Below are 23,111 nucleotides of genomic sequence, written 5' to 3' on the forward strand. Positions count from 1 at the left end.
ATTACATCTTTTTCTCAGTGCGCAGTATTGAAGGAAGCCAGTCGTTATAAAAAAGATCATGAGCTATCTCTAAAATACATCTAAAAAATACTTAAAAGGAAAAAAAATTACTTGTTATTCGTGGGTTTTTATGCGATATTGCATCGTGAGACAAAATAGCTAAAGGGCTAGCATCTGCATGTGCGTTTTGTTGGTAAAAAAGTGAAAAATTATAGTAAACTCAGCCCCGCTGAAAGCTTCCCTTTCCCCCAAAAAAAGGGTAAAAAGACAAGGAGATTGAGCCAACAAGTGTTCGCAAAAGCACCTTGCACTTCCACGAGACACAAAGAGCTCCTTAGCAGTTTTCAGATAGCATATAGGATTTCCTTTCTTGCATTTTTTATGACCTAATACATTGCAAGACGCGGTTTAACGACCAACTCGGAGAAAAAAAACAAGCTGGAAAAGCAAGCTATTCAAGTGCACTATTGTAAGAGGAACTGGTTTCTACCGAAGGCAAGCCGCCATTTTGTTGCGATCGTCTACAACTCTACATTCACCTGGAAGCTTCGTTGAGTGAAAGGTAATTTGTTTATAGTGAATGACGCTGCCGTAATGCCGCCTTTGCATCGCAGAAGCTCTCTGTCCATTGTTTCAAGATACCACTGATTGAAAAGTCAATAGGCATACGAAGACAGAGAGAAACGTTTATTTACTGGATCGCCCTATATGTATAAGTAGAACATATGTTTGCAAAATTGTTACACTTACCGAGTGATGGTTATGTTTGAGGAGAGCGAAAGTGTAGTGCTGCAATTCGCAACGTTCAACGCAAGTGTGTTGGCACCGGTGTTAACAGAATACGTAGTGAAATGTGGTGGACATATTGCTATACAGTGAAGTTTAGTAGCCTTCTTCATAGTAAAACGAAGCTTTCTTCGCGAACCACCGCCCCCCCCCCCCCCCTTCGGAAATTCCTGTACAGTGGTTGTGCTAACGAAAAAGTTTATTTCCACATAAGACGATACGAACATTCTGAGTCACTATGACGGCACAATACCACCAGGATCCAAATATGACCACTGTTTTGCCGCATATGTTTATGGACATACATATACACAGCTTACATTATTCCTCTAATAAACTTTCCGTGCTTCTACGCCCACGACCAGCTCTCTTCGACGTAAAAAAAAAAAACTTTCAATATAAAATCTACCCATATACTCTCGACTCACAGGCATCTCCAAAGCACACCGATCTGGCAATTTGGAATGGCGAATTATATTGAACCGATTCTTTTATATCACTTTATTTTCGTTGATTTAGCCACTGAGTATATGCCTCTAGACGTATTGGCCACTCCGATCCAGAAAGGGCACGGCCCACCACGTACAATTGCTAGATAAACCGACAATATAATGTCGCTGCACAGATGTCTTTAAAAAGTTATGCTGATCTGTTATTAGAACGGGTAATTATATTTCACGTATTATTTGATTTACTTCACTCGTCTCCAGTTTAGCCAATCGGTGCCACTGCAGGGCACGTGATGGACAGAATCCATGAATTCTGCTTGAAACGCGTCGTACATTTCTGTGAATGCGCGGCTATCGTCACCAAATTGTACGCATTGCCGTTAGCTGTAAAGCATTTAACTACCTGCTTTACTTAGGCGTCGCTTCGTGTACATTCCAGGAAGTAGGTCGGGTCTGCACGCGTGAGTTCTTAGTTAAGATTTCTTCATATATATATTGTAGCGAAGAAAACGAACGCCATAGCGGGTCACGCTCTCCAGCCCTTTCTAGTGGGTCGATCCCTCCTGCGCTTTCCTCGAGGAACGCCGCTCGTGCTGAGAGCTCGGACCTTCAAACAACGGACGGCCCAAGCGGCTTGTGTCTTATAAACACCTTTAAAAGTGGTGGAGGTGTATATATATATATATTATTGCACTTTCGTGGGTTACTCAAGCATGATTTCATCTTTGCGCGTCTATTTAGCTTTGACGACGTCTCAGGTTTTTCGTGAGGGGTTGCGAAACTGGGCGAAAACTTTCATTCTCTATCTTTTTTTTTTATCTTCTTTAAAATGACTGTCTGCGAAAAGTTTATGAAATGTTCAAGCAAACCTCTTTCGTACAGCCTGTACGACAGGATTCAGAAAATGGGATTCAGATTTTTTTTTTCAAGTCACTACCCCGCGTTTGGATACGAGCTGCTAATTAGGTGAAATGGCTTACCTCATCTGTCACCATCATTATTCTCCTAAACATTTAACGTTATGTCAAGCCAGTCGTACAAGCTAGAAAACACACAACAGGCCGCTGGTGACACCTTGAAGTTCCGGCACCTGCTTGCGATGACGTCATGTCTTTTGAGGGCGTCTGCTTGGGTCTAATTAATTTTTTTATCGGTAAACATGGACTACAACACGCTCTCAAAGAGCCATACATAAGAAGTCACCGAGTTTCGAGAACCGAGTCACAACAGCCTAAGTATGAAAAATACTTTTAAATTTCGGGATGACGTCATACATACGTACAGCTCTTCCGTTTCGTACCTAAAGTTTATAGAAGTGGAATTTTAACCTTCGTTTTCCCTTCTGATAATCAACTTATTATAGCGAATTTATAGGTGTTCTGAACCGCCCCTGGGGCTTGGTCAAAAAAAAAAAACACCGCATATTCACGAAGTGAATGATGATAAGTGGGCGAAGCACCGGCCGGGAGTTCATTCGGGCAAAACGCCGGAAGCGTTCCGCCTCCGGAACCGGAAACGGAAACGGAAGCCGGAACCGGCGTCCGGTTCCGGCTACCGGCCTCCGGAAGACGCAGCGTGGCGTACATATATATATATATATATATATATATATATATATATATATATATATATATACACTGTACATGTGTACAGTATATACAACGCTTATATAGCCCTTGTGCACCGCAGCGCCCCGAGCTACGGACGAGAGAGAGAGAGAGCGCGTCGTGAACGAGAGAGAAACAGAGCACAGCTGCACCTCTAGCGGGAGCGGCGAGTACTAGCGTGGCTAAGACGGCGCGACGAGGGACAAGGCTCGACCCTAAGGAGCTTCGCCCCTAAAACATTGTCCTCGGACAGCGTACTCTACTGTGAACATTTCAGTCAGGCTATGCAGTTGTGCGCGACTCGTGGAGCTCGCAAGCGGAGCCGCGAAGTCACCTTTCTTTCAAACGCTCTATTTTCGAAGGAAGCCTTCTCCTTCCTTTTTTCTGGACGCTTTATTTCGTCATATAGCGGATTTCCATTAGCGGCTGCTAGTGGCCAATCGCTGCCGTCAGATAGCCTGGTCAGACCACACGCACGCGTGCGGTCGCGCCAGCTCACTCCTGGGCCGGTATTTTGTAGCGATGACTTCTCGGCAATAATGCCTTTTCGCGCTTATCGCGCTTTGTCAGTCTTCAGAGCGACGGTCCGCTCGCGTTATCAACGGGATCAGCCGGCCGTGAGCGGTGGATGATAAGACTAGTATAGAATAAGTCATAAGTCATCGCTACAAAATCGCGGCCCTGGTCACTCCTGGTTGGACGCCTTGGCATACCATATGAGAGCGCTTCAAAAACGTGCAAGTTGGACGTGACTACTATCCGTCGGTCAAGCTGGCAAAGGACAAAGCCGGTCCGCACCGCTTAGTATGGTCAGACTGGGGCATTTGAGCGTGACCACGCACTCAAGCCCTGTCATTCATAAAGCAATTATTTATTTGATTTGTAAACATATACACAGGAAAGAGAAAGCGAGAAGCAAGGCTGACAACTGCCACCAGAAGGGGCACAACGCCTGCCTACTCTTCGGAAAGGACCAGAGAAACATAGAAGGAAAGATAGGAAGGAGGGGAGGAAAGCAAGAGCGAGATAAAGCAAAGCGTCATAAAGCAAAAGTTGCGCACAAGCATACAGTTGCATGTAGCTGCGGTTTCCTACGGAGCATAGATACTGCGGACGCCGCGGGGGGCCGCCACAAGTCCACTGGCTAAGCGCACTGCGGCTCGCGTCGCAGGCGTCATAATCGCAAGCAGTGGCGTCTACGTTAACATTCGAAATCAATTTCGAACTGCGCGCCACGCGGTGACGTTTAGAAGGCGGTGCATTGTGGGCCCGCACCGCTCGGCCTTTTAGCCTTGGCATTGAAGAAGGAGCGGAAACACCGCGAAAGACGTGTTTGATTGCCAATAACTCCGCTTCTACTGAACGCATTGAAATACGTTTTTCGGGAAAGTATTTCTAAAATAGCCTTTTTTTTTCACTTCAAATGCCGTTCTCCACTTCGATAAACAGTGGTTCAGGGTCCCTTTAGCTAAAATGCAGTTTTGAAGGAATACCTTTTTTGCGTGTTCATCTTTCTAGTCCCTTCAAGGGAAGTGCGCGTCACATGTCATTTTATAGTCAAAGCGCAACGACGCACGGCGCATGCGCAGAGGGGCAACTAGGCGTCCGTTAAAGTAGGAATAGGCCTGCTTTTGTGAACTATCAACACGCATCGGAAATATACAGATAGGCAAGAAACTTTAATTCGTCCTAAGGGAAGACCGTGATCTTCAGCCCTGTCGAAGGCCCTTTGGACAGCCCTAAGCTGGACTTGAAAGTCATCGCTCTTGATGGCTTCTTCCCAGTCTTCTTGCCTGTTGAGAGGCGAATGGTGCAACGCAGAACATTGCCAAAGCATATGATTCAAAGCATATATATCGCTGTTTACCTGTCACTTGTTGCCATGTATGTATGGTCTCCTGGGCCCGGTCAAGCTGTACTCTTGCAGCTTTTAGCCCAGGAGTCCAGCCAGAATAATTTCTGGTAAATAAAGAAAATTGAATTGAAAAAAAATTCAAGGTGGACCGCTCCTCGCCGCAGTCCGGGCAGCGGGGATCCACACGCGGAGCGTAGTCATCGGGGAAAAAATTTTATGCACCTGAATGAGTAATTGGATGCTGGGTTTGTCAGCCAACACCTACATCGAAGTGATTTTAGTAACACCTAGCTGTGCGCGCGTGACGGCGCACTTGTTAATTTAGTTAGTAAGCGAATATTTACAGCAGTTTATGCAGCTGATAAAACTACGGATCCTAATTCGTATAACTGCCTAATATTATGCTATAGAAAGCAATGCTTCGCCTTTCAGGTGAAACTGTGACATTTTTTTTTCCCTTCTTCCGTGCTGGCTTCTAATTTTCTTTCCTCCACGTGCTTGTTTTTCTGCGCAGACCACATGGCTGTCGATGTCACGAGAGCCCCACCGACCATTCCGTCGTGCCTCGTGCTACTGTTGCTTCTGCTCGGAACAGCGCTCGCGCGAGGCAAACGCTTTGGGGACCAACATTACAACGAATCGATACTCCCACTCGAACCGGGACCGCAGATACACCGCGAACCGATACTCCCACTCGAACCGGGACCACAGATACACCGTGAACCGATACTCCCCCTCGAACCGGGACCACAGATACACCGTGAACCGATACTCCCCCTCGAACCGGGACCACAGATACACCGTGAACCGATACTCCCCCTCGAACCGGGACCACAGATACACCGTGAACCGATACTCCCCCTCGAACCGGGACCACAGATACACCACCGGCATGGGAAGATTCGAGCTCCTTTTGAATGTCCATGGTGTAAGTGTATTGCCGACCAGATAGTCACGTGAGCGAAGGCTTTACTGACTATTGAAGGGACACTACAGAAAAATATTAAGTCGAGCTTAATTGAATGTTTAGCCTCCTGTAGTGACAAATGCCTCATTTGTAGCGAGAAAGAAGCGTTTCTAATCAAGAGAATTACGAATGAGAAATCGGAGTGGAGCCATCTGTTGTGGACTATGATACCTCTCATGTGACGTCAGCTGTGACCGATTCTCAATGGCCGAAAGCGAGGTCACGTGGTGATTACGACAGCTAGTCCGTTTTGGCGCGGGTGGTTCAAATTGATCAGCAATGCGTCCCATTGCTGATCAATTTGAACCGCCAATGAATTTGGAGGCAATTTTCTATGCAACCGAATGATATATTGACAGAAAGAAAACGGTGGTAGGCTTCATTTAAGTACAGGTCAGCATACTCACTCCGAGTACTTTGACTCTGACTTACTCCGCACTCATTTAAATAATTGGATGACGCTTAAGCTTCGCCTTTAAGAGTGGAACGCGATAGCGTTATCGGGCCCCGTTCGCATCGCATTTTCTTTCAGTGGGCTTCACTGCAACACAGAACTTAGGAAAGAAAGCTTACAAAGACCAAGCTTACACGGATCCCCTTAAAGTCGGTTTCACTGTTAAACAGAAATGCATTGCTGAGAAGACATCTTTCCAGGGACAATATAAGTCGTCTTATATCAAAATGTGAAGGTCCAGCACCTTTTTTTATTATTTTATTAATTGTTGGCTATTGCCATGGCGCGTGCCCAAAGCGCATTAGGCAGGCGAAGTCCCAATTTGACCTGCCGAGGATGCGAGCGCCTATCTGGAAAGCATTTTCGCAAGTAAACTACCCGAACGGCATGGTAGAAATGCTGGGAAAGGGGTTTGTGTTTGAGATTCCTCGTAACAGAATTATGTTTTCTCGTACATTCAAATTACAATCCGACGCCACCATGTCCTGTAGGTTGGGCCTAAGTCGTACTTTACCATTCTCCGACGGATTTCACTGTGAGAAATTCAACTTTTGTTCACCATAACTCTTGCACCACCTGGAGGGCCTGCGTGGTCGGAGTGGTTCGGGATGATTTTCTCCTTCGCTAACACCTTGCGCCACGCGGAAGGCCCTGCGCGGTTGGAGATGAATTTTTCCGCCACGGACGCCGACATCCACGCCGGCGCCGATGCCGGTTTTTCAGCGATACGGGGCCCTTAACGCTGTCGCGTTAATAGGATAACGCGTTGGTGAGTGACAAAGAGTATAAGTGGGCATGAGTATGAACGCGAGGAACTGTCGTCGGCAAGTGTGAGTGAGTGCCTGTCAGTGGGAGTTAAGTCTAGCATGAGCGTGAGTGGGTGCCGTCAAATGAGTGGGCGCCGGTTGTGAGTGGGTGCCATCATGTGAGTGGGTGCCGTCATATGGTGGACTCCGGTAAGTGAGTGGGTGCCGTCAGGTGAGTGGGTTCCATCAAATCAGGGGGCGCCGGTAAGTCAGTGCGTGCCGTCAAATGAGGGGGCACCAGTAAGTCAGTGGGTGCTGTCTAGTGACTCTGGTGAGTATGAGTGGGTCCGAGTGGGAACGCGAGAGGGTATCGACGAGTTTCAGTGCATACGAGTGGGAGCCAGTACGTCAGCCTGCAAAAATATACGGTGAGCGATTATGAGTGGGTATCAACGTATTGTGTCAACATGTGCATTTCGAGGCCAACTGCAACGACATTATGAACCACGTAAAACGCGTAGTTAAGACAATGTACAACTAGATATAGAGCAGGCCTCAGTGCAAAATTTGACGTTTAACATACGGGCGAAATGGTCACGAAAGTCTGGCGAAAATATTCGTTTTTAAACCTGAAACCTAAACAGACACCACCACTAACGCTCGCCATAAGTGACGCATAACCTAGCGCGCGGATTCTCGGCATGACCTCTGAGATTGAAGCGGCGCAAATCTACAATCACAGAGGCCACGCTGCTGCGCAGCGTAGATGTCGCGCGGACCGCATGGTGCCGCGACGAGCTCAGTCGAGTCACTCTAAAATGCCGTGGGCTTATTGGTCCATTCTTGGGCAGCACACACACAAAACGAAACACGAGGAAGAAGCTACGCGGAGAAGCGGGATTACAGGCCTTTCACCCACTCTATAGGGTGAAAGCTCCCGATGGCGCCCCTGTATTGAAATCGGCAACCTCACGGTCGCCGCCATGTTGCTGCGCTGTGCAGGCGCAAATAACGAGATGCGATTCAGACGAGACGCGCAAACAAATGCGATCTCGGGCCTTTCTCCGTACGGTGGCGCCATCTAGTTCAGGTGCATGTAAAGCACCCTTGACGGCCTGTAAGTTTTACACATATGAATTTTGTAAATGGCCATCGGATGTTTCTAAAAAATATAGGGAATGCGCTTTACGCATTGTCCACATGCACGTGCTACGTGTCACGTGCTTTTATTTCAATAGCAATTATATGGACACTCCAAGCGGATTTCTGCCGTCGCCGTCGCCGTGAGGTTTCGTACAAAATCCAAGGGCCATAAAATCGTCGCCGCGCGCCGTATGCTGTATGTGCGAGTGAAAGCGCACGAGGGACGCGCGCTTTCACGGATTGCGAACGCACGGTGGAGAGCAAACGCGACGTCTCCGTCGCGCGAAAGGCCCGTGGGGGGTAGGAGCGAGGAAGGGGGGGGAGGCGCCGTTGCGCTCCGGAACCTACCGAAACAACTGCGCATTCACGACACGGCGGAAGGTGATCTGGTGATTCAATCTCGCGCGCGAAAGGAGGAAAGTGGGAAGGCAGCGCGGGAGTGAGGGGGTGCGGCTTCTACTCTGCCAGCAACTGCGTACTTTGCGCGGCTGCGAGCGGTCGCGCGCACGGCATCTTAAAAGCGATCGGCACACGGCTCCTACCTTTCGCCACTCAGTTTCCATTGAAGCGATAGACCGCACGCACCTTCGCTCGCTACTGCCGCCGCCCTTGCTCACGCCAGCGTTTTGATAGCGGTTGTCTACGGTCATCGAGTGTGATCTATTCATGTTTGCTTGTGCGCGCTCACATCATGCATGTTAATTCAGTTAGTAAGCGAATGTGTTTAAGTTTACACAGCCTATAAAACTACTATCCTTACTCCGTATAGCTATCTACTAATTTGCTATCGCAATTGATGCTTCGCCTTTCGGGCGAAACTGCCTACTTTTTTTCTTCATATTTTTAATGAATTTAGTGTTAGGAAAATAACAGATAGCAACATAACGGCGCCTTTGCGGTTGCCATTTTTTTTTTCGATTGGCTTTTCATCTATTCCTGCGGTGATCTGAAAAATGTCGGACGTGGCGTGATCGGACTTACTTAGCGACACCACCAGGTTCATGCCTAGCCTGCTTAGGTGCTGTTTAAAGGCTGCTAACAAAAAAAGTAGACATTTACCAGCTCGGCGGCTTTGCCATGATTGGTTTAGTGGTAAATATCAGAAAGTTGGCCAAAGTGAAATTTAGTTCCATTTAGCATTTAACTGTTGCTTTCCTTTTTGACCCCATGGTACGCTAAATAAAGAGTTTATAAGTCAATCGTTCTAAAAATAGCTTTTTTGTCAGTCTTTGTGGTAGCGTTTGTGTTTATTCACGTCACCGCACTGCGACAATGTTGAACATCTTGCGCCTCGGAGCTTAGAAGGACTCGTTAACGTTAAAGTGACTGTAATTCTGGCCCGCGTAGACGGCGTTCCAACGCATATAGTATTTGTCACTGTAGAGAAGCTTTTAGACAGCATACTGTGTCAAATGCGCGCGGAACCTGTTCTGGCGTAGCTTAAAGTCAAAGTGTCCGTCTGCCCGCATCGTGACAAAAACTTCGTCCACCGAAAATGATCGCAGAATGCAATGTTCTAGGCAGGAACACCCTTTCCTACACCCGGCCTTTTCTTTTTTGCATGGCAGAGTTGGCAACCTTACTTGAAATTTGTTGTAACCTGTTCAAAACATGGCCAATACACCTACTGGCTAGTCGTTTAGTCAGGTTATTGGCACTAGTTATCTTGCGCATCCAGATCTCTGTGATGAAGCTTACTTCAAGGGCACAACCTGTCACCGATTCTGGACGAAGACAAGTATATCCTTGTGGTTGTCGAAACATTGGCTCTATGATGAGGCATTTATTGTTGGCTCACAGTTTTTCTGTGTGTGTCCTATCTACGTTTTCAATCTCCTCTGTTCAGTTATGTTCTGAAGTTTCTGCACGAGTGAAAAACTGTAACATGACTGTTTTTTTTTCTCTTGTACTTTTTGTGCGTGCAGTCACTAATGCGTTGCGCCACTGCATCAGGACACGGCTGTCTGCGCGGCGGTTTGAACACATCCTGACCGAAGTACGTACGACAGGATCTATATCACTCTTAGTATACATCACCGAATCGGGTGAAATCGAAGTCGAAATTTTTGATGCGCTATCACAGCACTAGAATATGCTCGAAAATATTCACCGGGAGCATGCAGTTCCACGCTAAAATTACTAGGCACGAAATCTTGGAAGAAAAGTCACAACAAATTCTTTGAGAGAAAATTGTTAGGCTCTTACCATCTATACCCTGCTGTATAGCAGTGGTAGGCATCAAATTTAACGCGATAGACATCAGTTAGGAAAGAAATTACTAATCAACATTTCTCAACTATTTACTCTATGGTGGCAAGTTGTTATTGCAGAAATAAAGTATGCGAGCACACAATGCACGACTTTTCACATCTAAACATTGTGATTTGGCGTTATTTACCGAGAAAGAAGCTATTTAAAATCTGCAGCTAAATACACGGCTGTTTCAGTTAACGTTTTCCGCAGTGCGTTAAAATGCATTACAGAAGGCTGCTACTGGAATAGCAATGCACTTCACGGCACACTTTATTATTGTACTTCTTTAAAACAGTGCAAGGCATATAGCCTTTAGCAAAACGGTCGGCTGAAAAGTTCGCGATACAGAATACATTGGCGATTATCCTACGTCTTGTAATCTATGCCGCTGCTATGAAACTTGACCAACAAATAATATCACTTTATTGCGAATCCCACTTCTGAAAGATAAACTGAAACAGTAGAGTCGCAGAAAAACGAGATGCATTGTCAATTTTCAGCGTTCTTATCCAATGAGCAGGCGTCCCTAGTTTCATATTACCATATTTCGGCATCCCTCATTTAATGTTCAAAACTTCAAATTATGGAACGTGAAATGACGCTTCACCCAAATATCGAACGTTCAACAGAAAGCTTAAAAGTGCCCCAAAAATGACCTTCTACATGTATCAGTAAGAACTTAACAACAAAAGTCGCATATAAGAAGGAACATTGAATTCTGATCAACTTGTTCGTTCCGACTGTCCTGCCACGTGACCAGATCGATGATGAACCTTATACCAGGGGTCTCCTTCTATGCTTGACCCGAAGAGCCGTTGAAGCACCAGATGGAATCTACTGCACAGATAGAGAGTCCGTAAGTGTTCGCTTGGTTTATTGAGTTATCTAGATGCCTATAGATATACGGGCATAAATAGTGATAATGGCACCATGTAGCAGCACAGCGGGCGACCGAGCTCGCCAGAGCGAGTTCCAAAGGTGGCAATGATCTGCTCCCACGTGATCATTTTGTGCATCACGATGTCATGGCACACACACCACCCGAAAACGAAACCAAAACAGGTTTGTGTAAAAGCTATCATAATTAATTAGCCAGGGCACTTAGTGGCTTGCAAGTACTCTTCCGATGCTTTAAAAGTTTAAGCCTCCCCCCCCCCCCTTTCCTTAAAGAAAATATTAGGTGACTACGCATTTACGCCGTATAATAATGCAGGAGTCGGCACCAGCGTTCTAGATTGTCACGAAGCTCTCTTATGAAGCACAACACCGATAAAAAAAGAACGGCGTTCTGCATTATGGCAGCAAGTGGCAACACAATTCAAATATGCACTTCATGCAACATGAGAATTCCGCAGTATGCTGTTTTGAGGAGTTTACGATTGGTGGAGGCAAGTGGCTTTCGTTTCGCTTGCATAAACAATCCCGCTTGGTTCTGACCGAAACTCGAAGCAGACGTTGGGATCACGGGCGCGCAAGCCGCTTGCGTCTTCCAGTCTAAAACTCTCTCAAACCAAAGAAAAGTTGAAGCACTATTCAGGAGAAGTGAACTTGCAGTGAGGCAATATAGTTATTCACCCCCTGGATACAAAAAATCCCCGTTTGACAGCTCATACTCACTACTAGTCGCTTGCATTTCGCCAGAATAACGAACTGTGATTGGCGAAGGCGGTCGTGACGTCCACGAAGGTATCACCGAGGCGCCTGATTCGAATACCGCACCGAATGACCTGCGCTCTGGGCCGAGCACCGCAGAACACAACATATTTTGTCCTTTAATCACACATTCTAAATAGTCTGCAGCTTGCCGCTGTTGTGGTCCGCGATTGAATTAGTGAATGAGAACGACGCTGTATTAGTTCGGTAACATTTGCACTGTGGGCCTGAGATGAGCCGAGCACTCTAAAATAAACTTCGCAAAAGCCAAATTGACGATATTTTCTCGGCTAACTGTGCCGAAGGCTCAGCTGATCCTTGTGTTGACGCTACTTCCGGTGGCTTTTGTTTAATGGCCGATTACTACGAGGGGGCTCGCACGACAGAGAAAGTAATTTCCGGAATGGCATAATAGTGTGACAGCTTTCCAAAGAAACGCCGATCATTCGTCTCTGAAACCACTTCTGTTTCCCTCTAAGGACTTGTATGTATACATACCACAAAAAAGCATGATGCAGTGAATGGCCAGAAGTTAGCGTTCATATTAACAAACAAACGTATACGCTGCATAAAACAGTAAGTTTAAGAATAAGTCCAATTAGGACTAATGAAAAAATGAAGTTTATAACATGAACATATTATAACTAAAAGCTGCACATGTCAAGGATATTAACCCTGGTGTCAGGTTTTAAAAAGCTGAAGCCGAATTGTTTTGCCTCTAAAGCTGGTAATTTTTAACCGTTACCAGGTTCGAGAAACACTGCGTGCAGGTAGCAGGATCAATTACCTATGAAACAGTGGCATGGCCTATGAAAGGACGGGCTCTTCAAGGAAAGTAAACACCATACGGCCCAAACAAGACAAAAGGTGGTCTCTTAGAATACTGAGACTTGAAGTTAATAGTAGTACGTACTCGAACATTAAATCCAACCACGGAACCAACGTTTCCAGAAAGAGACATGTCTTCGTCAGGGCGTGCAGAGGTCCTGCTGATAAAGGCACGTCCTCTTTATGCCTAAACATTGGACTTTCGCTTTGTCAAAATTCTGGTCTGACCCTGGAGCCACCGTTTCGGCAAAGTGACTTGTATTCGCCTCTTTGATCTGTCTTCGCCGTGATGAAGAGTACATCTTCTTATCGAAACGTTCGCTCCAAGATGAGGCCAACCTTTTGACACGGCTACAGGCTAATGTTTCGACATGAAGGCGACGTGCCTTCGCCAGGGTGAGGACAGTTCTTTTTGGTAAAGGCATGTCCCTCTGTCGAAACGCTGTCCTGCCACCTTGTCGAACTGTTGACCTCAACTACGAGCCAACGTTTCGATGAAGTGATGTATTCGTCAGTGGGATCTGCCTTCATTCTGACTAAGACGAACCTTCCAACCTTTCGACAAGGCGACAGGCTAACGTTTCAGCAAGGAGTGTTTCGTGTTCGCCAGGAGGACCTGGCTTCGCCTTGACGAAGACGAATCATATTATCTGAACGCTAGCTCCAGCATGGGGCTCCCCTCTTTCGGCCTTTTTAGATTGTGCAAGAAGCGCGGCGTCTACGAAGCTTCCTTAACCCAAAAAGACATTTCGTTACCTTCTAAATTTTATATTCTATTGATGGTTGTCTTTCTCTTTTGTGCCTTCCCCTTCCTTGCAATTTCATTTCGCAGGTGCATATCTTGAAATCTTGCGTAGAAGACAACCTCGCCAAGCACAGCGTAAGTGATCCGTATTTTATACCTATATTGCATTCTCGTTTCGGTTACATGCTTGCCCACCGACTTATACTGGCCCGTGAAACCTACCCCAATACATGTGTCAACTCATAGGATAACTCTTCCATTCATTCCTTTCATTCACTCGGTTTGACGTCCCAGAGCTTCTCTGGGGTTATGATACGGCGCGCCGGAAGGATTCGGCACAACTGCGAGCACCCCGAGATCTTTGACGTGCACCTAGTTAACATTGTTAAAACTGCCCCGTAGCAAACAAGTACCAATGGTGGAATGCCGTTTCAAATCCTATACCACTAGCAACCTTCATTGTCATCGTCGTAATTGGGGAAAAAAAATAAGGTAGCACCAAAAAATTGCTAGCAAAACGCTCGGTGCACCATGTCATTATTCTCCTCACACTTTGATTCCCTAACTGGAATGAAGTTCATGCATATGCGATGAGGAGTTCGCCCTGGGGCGTTTCTCGCATCAGCAATTGTTTTAGGCGTGGGCAGATTATATTCTGTCACTCTAAGGGAACCATGGATGAGTTGTACTATGTGACCACACCATCTATTGATGGAAGTTATAGCTCCATTCCAATCTTGCATGGCTCACTCCACCACGTGCACCAGTTCGTTGTGCGCGCACTGGTTCATTGCCCATCGAAATCGTGCACTGACGTTTGCTTGTATATACCTTTCTCGCAGAGGGCTCGCCGAGAAGAAACCAAGGAACTTACTCATGAAATGGAGGTGAGTTCATGGCGCGTCGCAATCTCAAGGCGGTAAAATTCGGGGTTCTTTAAAAGATCCGTCGATCACCGAGGTAACCACCTCACGAGAGTCACCGTGAACACGGCATATGCCGAAGCGGCAGAGGTAGCGGCCATAGCACTGGCCCTCACACAAACCAAGACTACATACGTGATCTGCGATTCGCAAACGGCAATTCGCAATTTTGCAAATGGGCGCATATCGCAAGAGGCGTATCACATACTCAAGCGACATCCCATACACCAGGGAGAGGCCGACGTCGATAACCGAAGGCACTTGCTATGGATCCCGGCACACACTGGACTGAGCACCCCCAACGAAGCGGCTCACCGCGTTGCTCGAGGCCTCACTCACCGAGCATCATCGGAGGAAGAGCCCCCGCGGGGTACTGCAAACGCCAGGGCGTGGGAGGATCGTTTGACCAGGTTCCACGACATCACGACACACTACCAGTTACAGAGACGCGTGTACCCATTCCCTCACGGTAGGTTAGACAGGGCGCAAGCAGTACACTACAGGCAATTACAAACTGATTGTTACATAAACCCAAGACTCATGCACGCCATGTATCCAGACATGTACACTACAAACAGATGCCCATCCTGTGGCGAGGTTGCCACACTTAATCACATGTTATGGGAATGTCAGTACATAACAAACAATTCGGGCAGTGCCGACACCTCCGTCTCTTCCACCGCCAGACTCCGCTCGCGTTGGAAGACCGCACTGCTCAGCTCGAACCTGACAGTACAACTCTGGGCCGTCCAGCGAGCCGAGGAAGCCGCTTCGAGACAAGGTCTCGGAACCACGTCCGCGGCGGTGCCCGGCCCCAGACCCACTAAAAATACGCCGGACTCAAATCTGATTGATTGATAATAAAGTTTACGTTCTTCTTCTTCAAAAGATCCGTTTGCAGTCAAGTGATACTCGGCCGCGGATAAAATACCTTTGTACGTCTACCAAGCGTTGTTTAAATAGGAGATATAAATGTATACATGGCTGCTCATCTAAACCGCTGGTTGATTTGCGCTCGGATTTGGCACAGAGGTTGCATTTTGCAGCGAATTCCGTTTAATATCAAGTTTGCTTGTATTACAGTAGAATTTCGTTAAACGGAACATCAAAGGACCGGAGGAATATGTTCCCATTAAGAGGAGTTTCGTCTACTTAGAAAGATGTGCAGGCGTGCGGCACTGTATGTTTTACACTGTTCTAACGTTCTTAGATATGTCAGCCATCAAGAAGCGAATACAGCAGCTATTTTATCCGCTGGTCTGGGCATGGTCGGGGACTAGGATTTGCTTGTTTTTGTTTCGTGGAGACACGAGTGACGTACGAAAGCGAAATTATCGCTCTGATTGCTCGATTCCGCGGCTGAATTAGTGCAAGGTCGTGCTGGTGGAGTCCAATTCATCCAACGTGTCATCCACCAATAAAGTGGTGGCGCCATTTGTCCGCGGACGATAAAACAAATCTGCCAATAAGGGCTGCGATATGCGCTTCTTGCCCCGCCATTTCAAAACTGTATGTTATAGCGAAAAAAATAAATGACAGTAGAAACAATAACCCTTGAAAACACATACGTACGCTCGTGAAGTTGTAAGGGAAATGTAATAAATGCATGCCGGCATGGCATTTCACGAATTCATTTTGGGTGTTAGATAAATTGCCCAGCCTTCTAAACCATACAAAAATGCTATCAATCTTCAGGGTGTCCTAAATAGTTTTAATAGCTATTCCACGAACTTGTTTCGGTTTCATTTCCCGGTAGGCGTGCTAGTCATGACGTCATGACGCAGAGAAGGGACTCATGGGAGCGGAACATCGCGACGTTTCGGCACTCTCTTCGGCTCGGTTGTGAGCAGTGCTGCCACTCTTAGCCCGGCATGATGTAGCAGCATACCAAGCAACCTTACTATCTGAGTGAATGCCAAAACGTCACCACGTTCTACGTCATGACACGAAACAGACGTCTCCAGGAAAACAAAATCAAAACTTGTTTGCAAAAAGGTCCTATAGGTCATTAATGAGGGCACTCTGTGAAGTTCTGGTTCTTTACTTTTTATTTAGAAGGCTTTGACCTTCAATAAAGGGAAAGGAAAAGTCGGAAACGCGATGCGCTTTGCCTCATAATATCAAGGACTTTGTGGTTTTTAGGTAGGTCCGATGCCGGGGCTTTGAACCAGGGCACCCCTACGCAATAGCCCGATAGCATGGATGCGAAGCTGTCGGGGTGTACCTGTTGGTGGGTTCTGCCACATCGCATTCTTGTCTCGTTTCAGAGATGCTTGCAAGAGATTCATCGTCTAAAAATTAATAAGCGAAGACACAAGACAATGACGCATCACCGCTACCACTCGTGACCTCGCCGTCCGTTTTCATTTCTGCTGAAAGACAAAAAACGAAGAAGAAACGTGACATATCACGAAAGTGCAAGCAAATAAACCACCTGCGACAGCAGCGCCTCTTTTGGCTAATAATAATATTATTATTATTATTATTATCAATGCGTCGAACGTTCTTGCTTGTTTTAATGCGAAAGCATTTTGCATGCATGCCCCATTACGCGAAAATCCGCCGTCGTCGCCGTGACCGGAATATGGTACCAAAAATGGCCGACCTCGCAACGGGTAAAAACACTAAACAAATGCTTAGATTGACGTCAAATTTCTCAGGGGGGTCCTGTAAAGAAAGTAAATTAATGCCTTTGAAAGTAAACTTGGTACATTTCGGTCTGGGTGCGAATCGAACCCGGGTCTCCCGGGTTCGAAACGAGCACTCCTTCCCGACACCACGGAGGCTCCACGGTTCTGGCTGACTAAAAGCGCGTGCGTCATTGAGCACGTGATGGCAGAGCCAATGGGGAGGAGGTGGCGCCACGTCATGAGTGTATAAAATGAGTGCGTTCATGACGTCCCGAGGTCTACAACCGGTGTGATCTTTTCGCATTCCCACAAGTAAGCAGTCTTTAGTTAAGCCTCCGCAGAATTTTTGAACAAATAGCTCTATGAAAGTACAGAGCAAAATTATGAGAAATAAAGCAGCTCATTAGGCAGCAGTTATGTTACCATGAGAAAATCAAACACACAAGCAAACCAACAAGCATACACACACACACACAATTTAACATGTGTTCCTAGATGTAAAACAAAAGCTCTTGATATAAGACATTCTACGTCGACAGTTATTTTATATTTTTAGAATATTGTTATCTTAAGATCATGCTCTCCAGCATTTGTGATCTGTTTGTATAGTCGGGTACAACTTTAGAAGGCAGCGGCATTTGCCCCTCAAAGGCGGATGCACACGAGCCTCCACCAATCTGAGCGCACTCTAGACCGACGTCATGAGCCGGACGGCTGGTGACCCCGCCGACGGAGAAGACGGCCGCCCGTGCTTCGAACTGGGCTGATTCGCGTCAGCGGGACTATTTTTTTAGTCGCGGAAGCAATCAGCTGCCGTGCTTTCGTCATCTGGGCGGGGCCTCTCCTGTCTTCTTAAGCTGCACCCAACTATAAATCTGACTGCTGTGCGTTGACAATATTCGTAATGTTGCGTGTCATAGCTGCATTCCGACTTGGTGTAAGCAAACTTATTTCTTAAAGCTATCCCCAAAAGCTATCTAAAACATTTGAAAAGAAAAAAAAAACAACTTTTGGTATTCGTGCGCGTTCATGCGATGAATGTTCGTTGTATCGTGAGGCAGAAGGGCCATAATTGGCTAGCATCTGCCTCAACTTTCTATGACAAAAAAAAGTGAAGTATTCTAGCAGTCTCGTCTCCGCTTAAAAGGTTGCCTTTCCTAAAAAGTAATTACAATAAAAAGAAACGAGAATATATAGCCAACAAGTGTTTTCAAAAAAGCCTTGCTTTTCCACGGGGCAATGGGCGCGTTGAACAGACTTCTCAGCCGTTTTCAGACCGCATATCTAATTCTTTTCTAGCATTTGTTATCGCCTAAAACATTTCAAGATGCTGTTTAACGACCACCTCGGAGAAAAAAAATGCAAAAGAAGCTATTCAAGTACCACATTGCAAGAGAAACCGGGTTTTCTAACAATGATGAGGCCGCCATTTTGTAGCGATCGTCTACAACTCATCGTTCAACTTTTGGAAGCTTCCTAGCGGAAAAGGTAATTCGTTTTCATAGAATGAAACTCACGTATTGCCACCTTGTCCCCCAGATATCTGTCCATTGTCTCCAGATATCACTGATTTCAAAAATAAATGGAGGGACAAAGACAGAGAAAAATAATATTTGCAGGATCGTCCTATATGCACTCGTAATGCCTTTCCAGTCAAGTGGAACGTACAATTTGCCGGAATTGCCCCACTTACTGAGTAAAACTTATTTGGAAATGGAATAACGAAGCGTTGCAAGTCGGTACGTTCCTGGCAAATGTGTTTGCACCGGCGCATCATCATGTCGTCGAATTATTGGTATACAGCGAACTTCAGCCTTCTTAGAACGAAGGACTTTGCGAAACCCTCTCAGAGTTTCCTGACCATGGCTGATGTCCTGCCGAGTACATTTGTGTATATATATGTAAGGCTTATACGAAGGTACCCACGAAGCAGCGCGTATAAACCTTCTATGCTGACCACGTATGTCCTGCTCTCTTCTGCGTGAAAAACAAAAAAAAACTGACTTCTTATGTAAAACCTGTCCATATAACCTCGGTTCACAGGCATCTCGAACACACACCAATCAGTTATATGGTGAATTGAATTTACCGTGTTTTTTTTTTCATTTAACTTCATTTTATTTGATTTAGTCACTCGCATGTGGCCCTGACTTTTTTTTTTTTTTTGGCCAATCCTCGCTAATGGGTATTGCCCCAATATCTACGATTCCTACTTTAAAACATGGAGATATCACCTGAGCTCACAGACATCTCTAAACCGCACCGATGTGTTGATAGGCAGGGTAAATCATATTTCCCGAATTCTTTTATTTGCTTTCCTTTCTTTGATTTAGCCAATCAGTATGTGCCCCGGGAGGTGTACCTGTTCTTGGCCGATCTGGCCGAATGTGTATATGTCCCACGATGACATAAGACGTACAGAGGTCAACACACTTGTCTAGAGAACACTCCTGAGGACCAAAGCAGCTACCAAAGCTTAAGCGCCAACCACCAGGTCTGTAAATGTAGTCACTCAACATCACATACAACCGATTTTGTGCCACGTGTCGTTTTCAGATAACGCCAGCGCAGTCCTGAGAACGTGGTCTGTGCGTTCTAGAGAAGTGTGTTAAAGCTCTGTACGTACGGAAACCCTAATTGTTGCTTGATGGGTGTCGTACTTTTCAGTGCACACACCTGCCATCGCCAGATTGTATGCGCCGCCGTTAGCAGTAAAGCATTCGATTACCTGCTTTATTTAAGCTTCGCTTCTTGTAGATTCCGGGACGTGTGTTGGATCTGCACCAGTTCTTAGTTTAGTTTTGTTTCTTCATATCTATTTATTCTAATTGTCTTTACGTTTGTAGGTTACTCGTGCGTGATTTCGTGTTTGCGTATTTATTTGGCTTTGACGATGTCTCAGGTTTGTCGTGAGGGGTTACAAAACAACGCGAAGACTTTATTTAATTCCATTTCTCTTTTATCGTTTTTGAAGTGACTATCTTTGAAATGCTTGTGAAATGCTTGAGAAAACCTCTTTCCTACAAGCTGTACGTCGGCATATAAAAATTTTATTCATATTTTTGTAATTTTTTTTTTCAAGTGACTAAGCCACGTTTGGATGCAAGCTGCTAAATAGCTGAAATGTCTCACCTCACCTGTCACCAGCATTCATTCGCCTAAAATTTTAACGTTATGTCAAGCCGGCGACAGGCTGTAATTGTTGCCAACATTTCCACTCTGCAATAAATAAATATACAAATAAATAAATATCTACAGCTGTCTGATGTAAACTAACCACATCTTTGTGAGCTGTGCAGCTTACGGATGCGGTCTCATTGCTTCGTGAAGCTCTTCATTTTGCCCGCTTTTGCGCATGCATCTTACGTATAAAAGACGATTAAGCAATCCAAAGGTATTGCCACGAATATGCTTAAAGAGAAAGAGACAAAAATAATTTCAGCTGTATTGCTTAACTACGCTCGTAAAATACGTTTGTAAGATGTCAAAAAAAAGCTCCTCTTACCTTGAGAAGAATCTTGGCAAGCAAAAAAGACGCCAAAAATTAACACCGCTGCCGAGACCACCTTGTACCTACGGCACCTGCTTGCGATGACGTCAGGTGTTTTGATTGCGTCTGCTTTCACCTATAGTTATTTCTCGTTTATCGGTAAGCATGGACTACAGCTATATCTTTAAAAAAACTAATTATGGGGTTTCACGTGACAAAACCACCATCTAAAAAGCCATTTTTTGAAGTCACCTCTTGCGTTTCGTAGCTAAATTTTCAAGAAAGCGGAATTTTGACCTTCGTTTTCTCTTGTGATCATCAACTTATTACTGCGAATTTAACGAAAAAAAAACGTTTTGAAAGAATGACTTTTTGTGTGTTTCTCTTTCTATGTCCCTTCAAGGGAAGCGCGCTACACTTGTCCTTTTATAAACTATTTTACGGAAGCGTTTAGGTGTCACGCTATTGGGCTGATAACGCTTGTGTTTTCTGTCATTAACAACGAAGTTTACGGTGCTACAGTCGATTCCTCGAGCATGAAAACAGTTGTATAAATTCGTTCAGCGTGTCATGACCACGTTACGTGACTTAACTTCTCATAAAACTAACAAATTGTTTGTGTAACAGCCCAAGATGGCGGCGCCCACGAATCAAATATAAAATTGTCTATACTCAAAGCACGAAGAGGTACAACGCATGCGCAGAGAGAACGCTAAGCGTCGGTGAAGGTAGGAGGAGGCCTGCTTTTGTGAACTATCAGCACGCATCGGGAAAAAAGCCTTTATACGCCTGAACGAGTCATTGGATGATGTGTAGGTGTGGGCGAACATCTTCGTAGACGCAATTTGAGCAACACCTATTAGAAACGAAGTAATGGAGAGTAAAAAGCGGGTGGTGTAAAATGCGGACTGCGTCTTTGTTTTAAGGCGTAAGCATTCTTTGGCCATTACCCCAGCAAAATCTGTCGTGTATCTGTGTTATATCTGCAAAATAAATGCATAATTCGAAACTTGTCGAATTTGCTTCTGACCACGAACTTAGCATCATGAACTATGGCAGTCCAAGGCGAGTTAACGTATGCAATTGTTATAATAATGTAATAGTAGATGATTGGTAGTGTTAGATAAAGGAAGAAAACTGGTTATGGCACCACCGCCGCGTCAAGGTCATAACAAAAAAATGAAATAACGAAGACCTAGTGTAATGGGGAAAAATGATTGTAACGGCGTTTAGGCTCAATTGGTGCGATATATCTGCAAAATAAACACCTAATCGGTCAAGTTAACCTATGTAATCGTTATAGTAGTGTAATAGTAAACGACTGGTAACGATGGGTAGACATGAGCCGCTATTCTGGACATTCCGCCATTTTCTTCGAAGCGTGACGTAGGCGCGACGCTTACAAAATGGCGCTGATGGCCTCGTTTTGCTTTCGTAACGTGACGCAAATTTGACGTTTCGCCTAAGAAACTGTAATGTAGGCATTGAACATAGCGTGTTTGATAAAGCAAAACAGTTTTCCTTCCCAGTAAAAATAATGCAGCTAGCTCAAAGCGTACGATTATTTCATCAAAATGGTTTCTCGCTTCCGTCGTCTGCATGCGCGCAGGCTGTCGTCTGCTTCATTAGCTAGGATGCGTGTCCTCGGGAAACGGAATGAGTCATCGTATATTGGCGCCCACGCGCTTGCTTTCTACCTTGAGACAACATACGCGACGTGCCAGTGATAATCAGCGCACGCTCTAGGCCGCGTTATCACTCTCTCGTGATCCGCAAGTGACTCAGCCCGACTCGTCTGGCTGAGAAGCGGCCGAATATCATCGATAGCGTTGCGCGCGCCACAGGTATCCGCTTGAGCGACGCAAACGCCGGCACTGCCATCTCTTGTGCACTTCGCTGCTTACTCCCACCGCGAGAGGAAACTTCAAGGCGCCGTCTTGCGTGCATTTATTTTTGTAAATTAAAAAGTCACCGTTGTCATAGCCTTTGATGACGCGAAAAGTCATTAATATTGATTACAATAAAAACGCAATAGTGAAAAGTGCGAAATGTCGCCGAAAGTTTGCTAGTTTCAACCAATATTATTTCAAATAAACGTGTTTTAAATAAAAATGATGGTTCAAAACACAAATGCCGACACCACCCGAGAGCGATGCAAATGCTATGAACACGCGTTGTGAACAAAAGATTTTTATGGCCCGAAATGACAGGGAAAATGCGGCGATACGCACGCCTCTCCACTGCCATTGCATATGGCCGCTCATTACCATAATTCGCGCGGCTCGTCGCACCACAAATTATGGCGGAAAATATCTGCAATGGCGGCCCAGCGCAACGTCACGCAACGTCAAAGTGACGTTTACGAAACAGCTCTTCCTGTGACGCTCCTCACGGGATATTCCTTCAGCCAATGAACACACTGACATGCCGGCTATCTTGGAACGCCACCACATATTCGCGAAATTGCCGATGCATTGCACGAGCTTCTGCACGCTACCGCTTACTTTTTTTTAAAAGCGCTTAAGTCGCAATAGAGGTGCCAAGGACCACAAAAATGTATTAGTCGATAAAACTTGCAGCTC

General features: G+C 45.7%; 1 protein-coding gene across 1 annotated transcript; it reads left to right on the top strand.

Moving 5' to 3' along the window:
* The first annotated feature begins 329 nt into the window (after nt 1-329).
* On the top strand, nt 330-16,846 carry LOC125945609 (uncharacterized). The gene is made up of 7 exons (XM_049667711.1): nt 330-562; nt 5,212-5,625; nt 9,933-10,003; nt 11,021-11,116; nt 13,574-13,621; nt 14,329-14,373; nt 16,677-16,846. Exons 2-7 carry the CDS (start codon nt 5,217-5,219, stop codon nt 16,755-16,757), a joined length of 750 nt encoding a protein of 249 aa, XP_049523668.1. The 5' UTR covers nt 330-562; nt 5,212-5,216; the 3' UTR covers nt 16,758-16,846.
* Nucleotides 16,847-23,111: the final 6,265 nt, after the last annotated feature.

Source organism: Dermacentor silvarum, chromosome 5, assembly GCF_013339745.2.
Source record: "Dermacentor silvarum isolate Dsil-2018 chromosome 5, BIME_Dsil_1.4, whole genome shotgun sequence".
NCBI lineage: Eukaryota > Metazoa > Arthropoda > Arachnida > Ixodida > Ixodidae > Dermacentor > Dermacentor silvarum.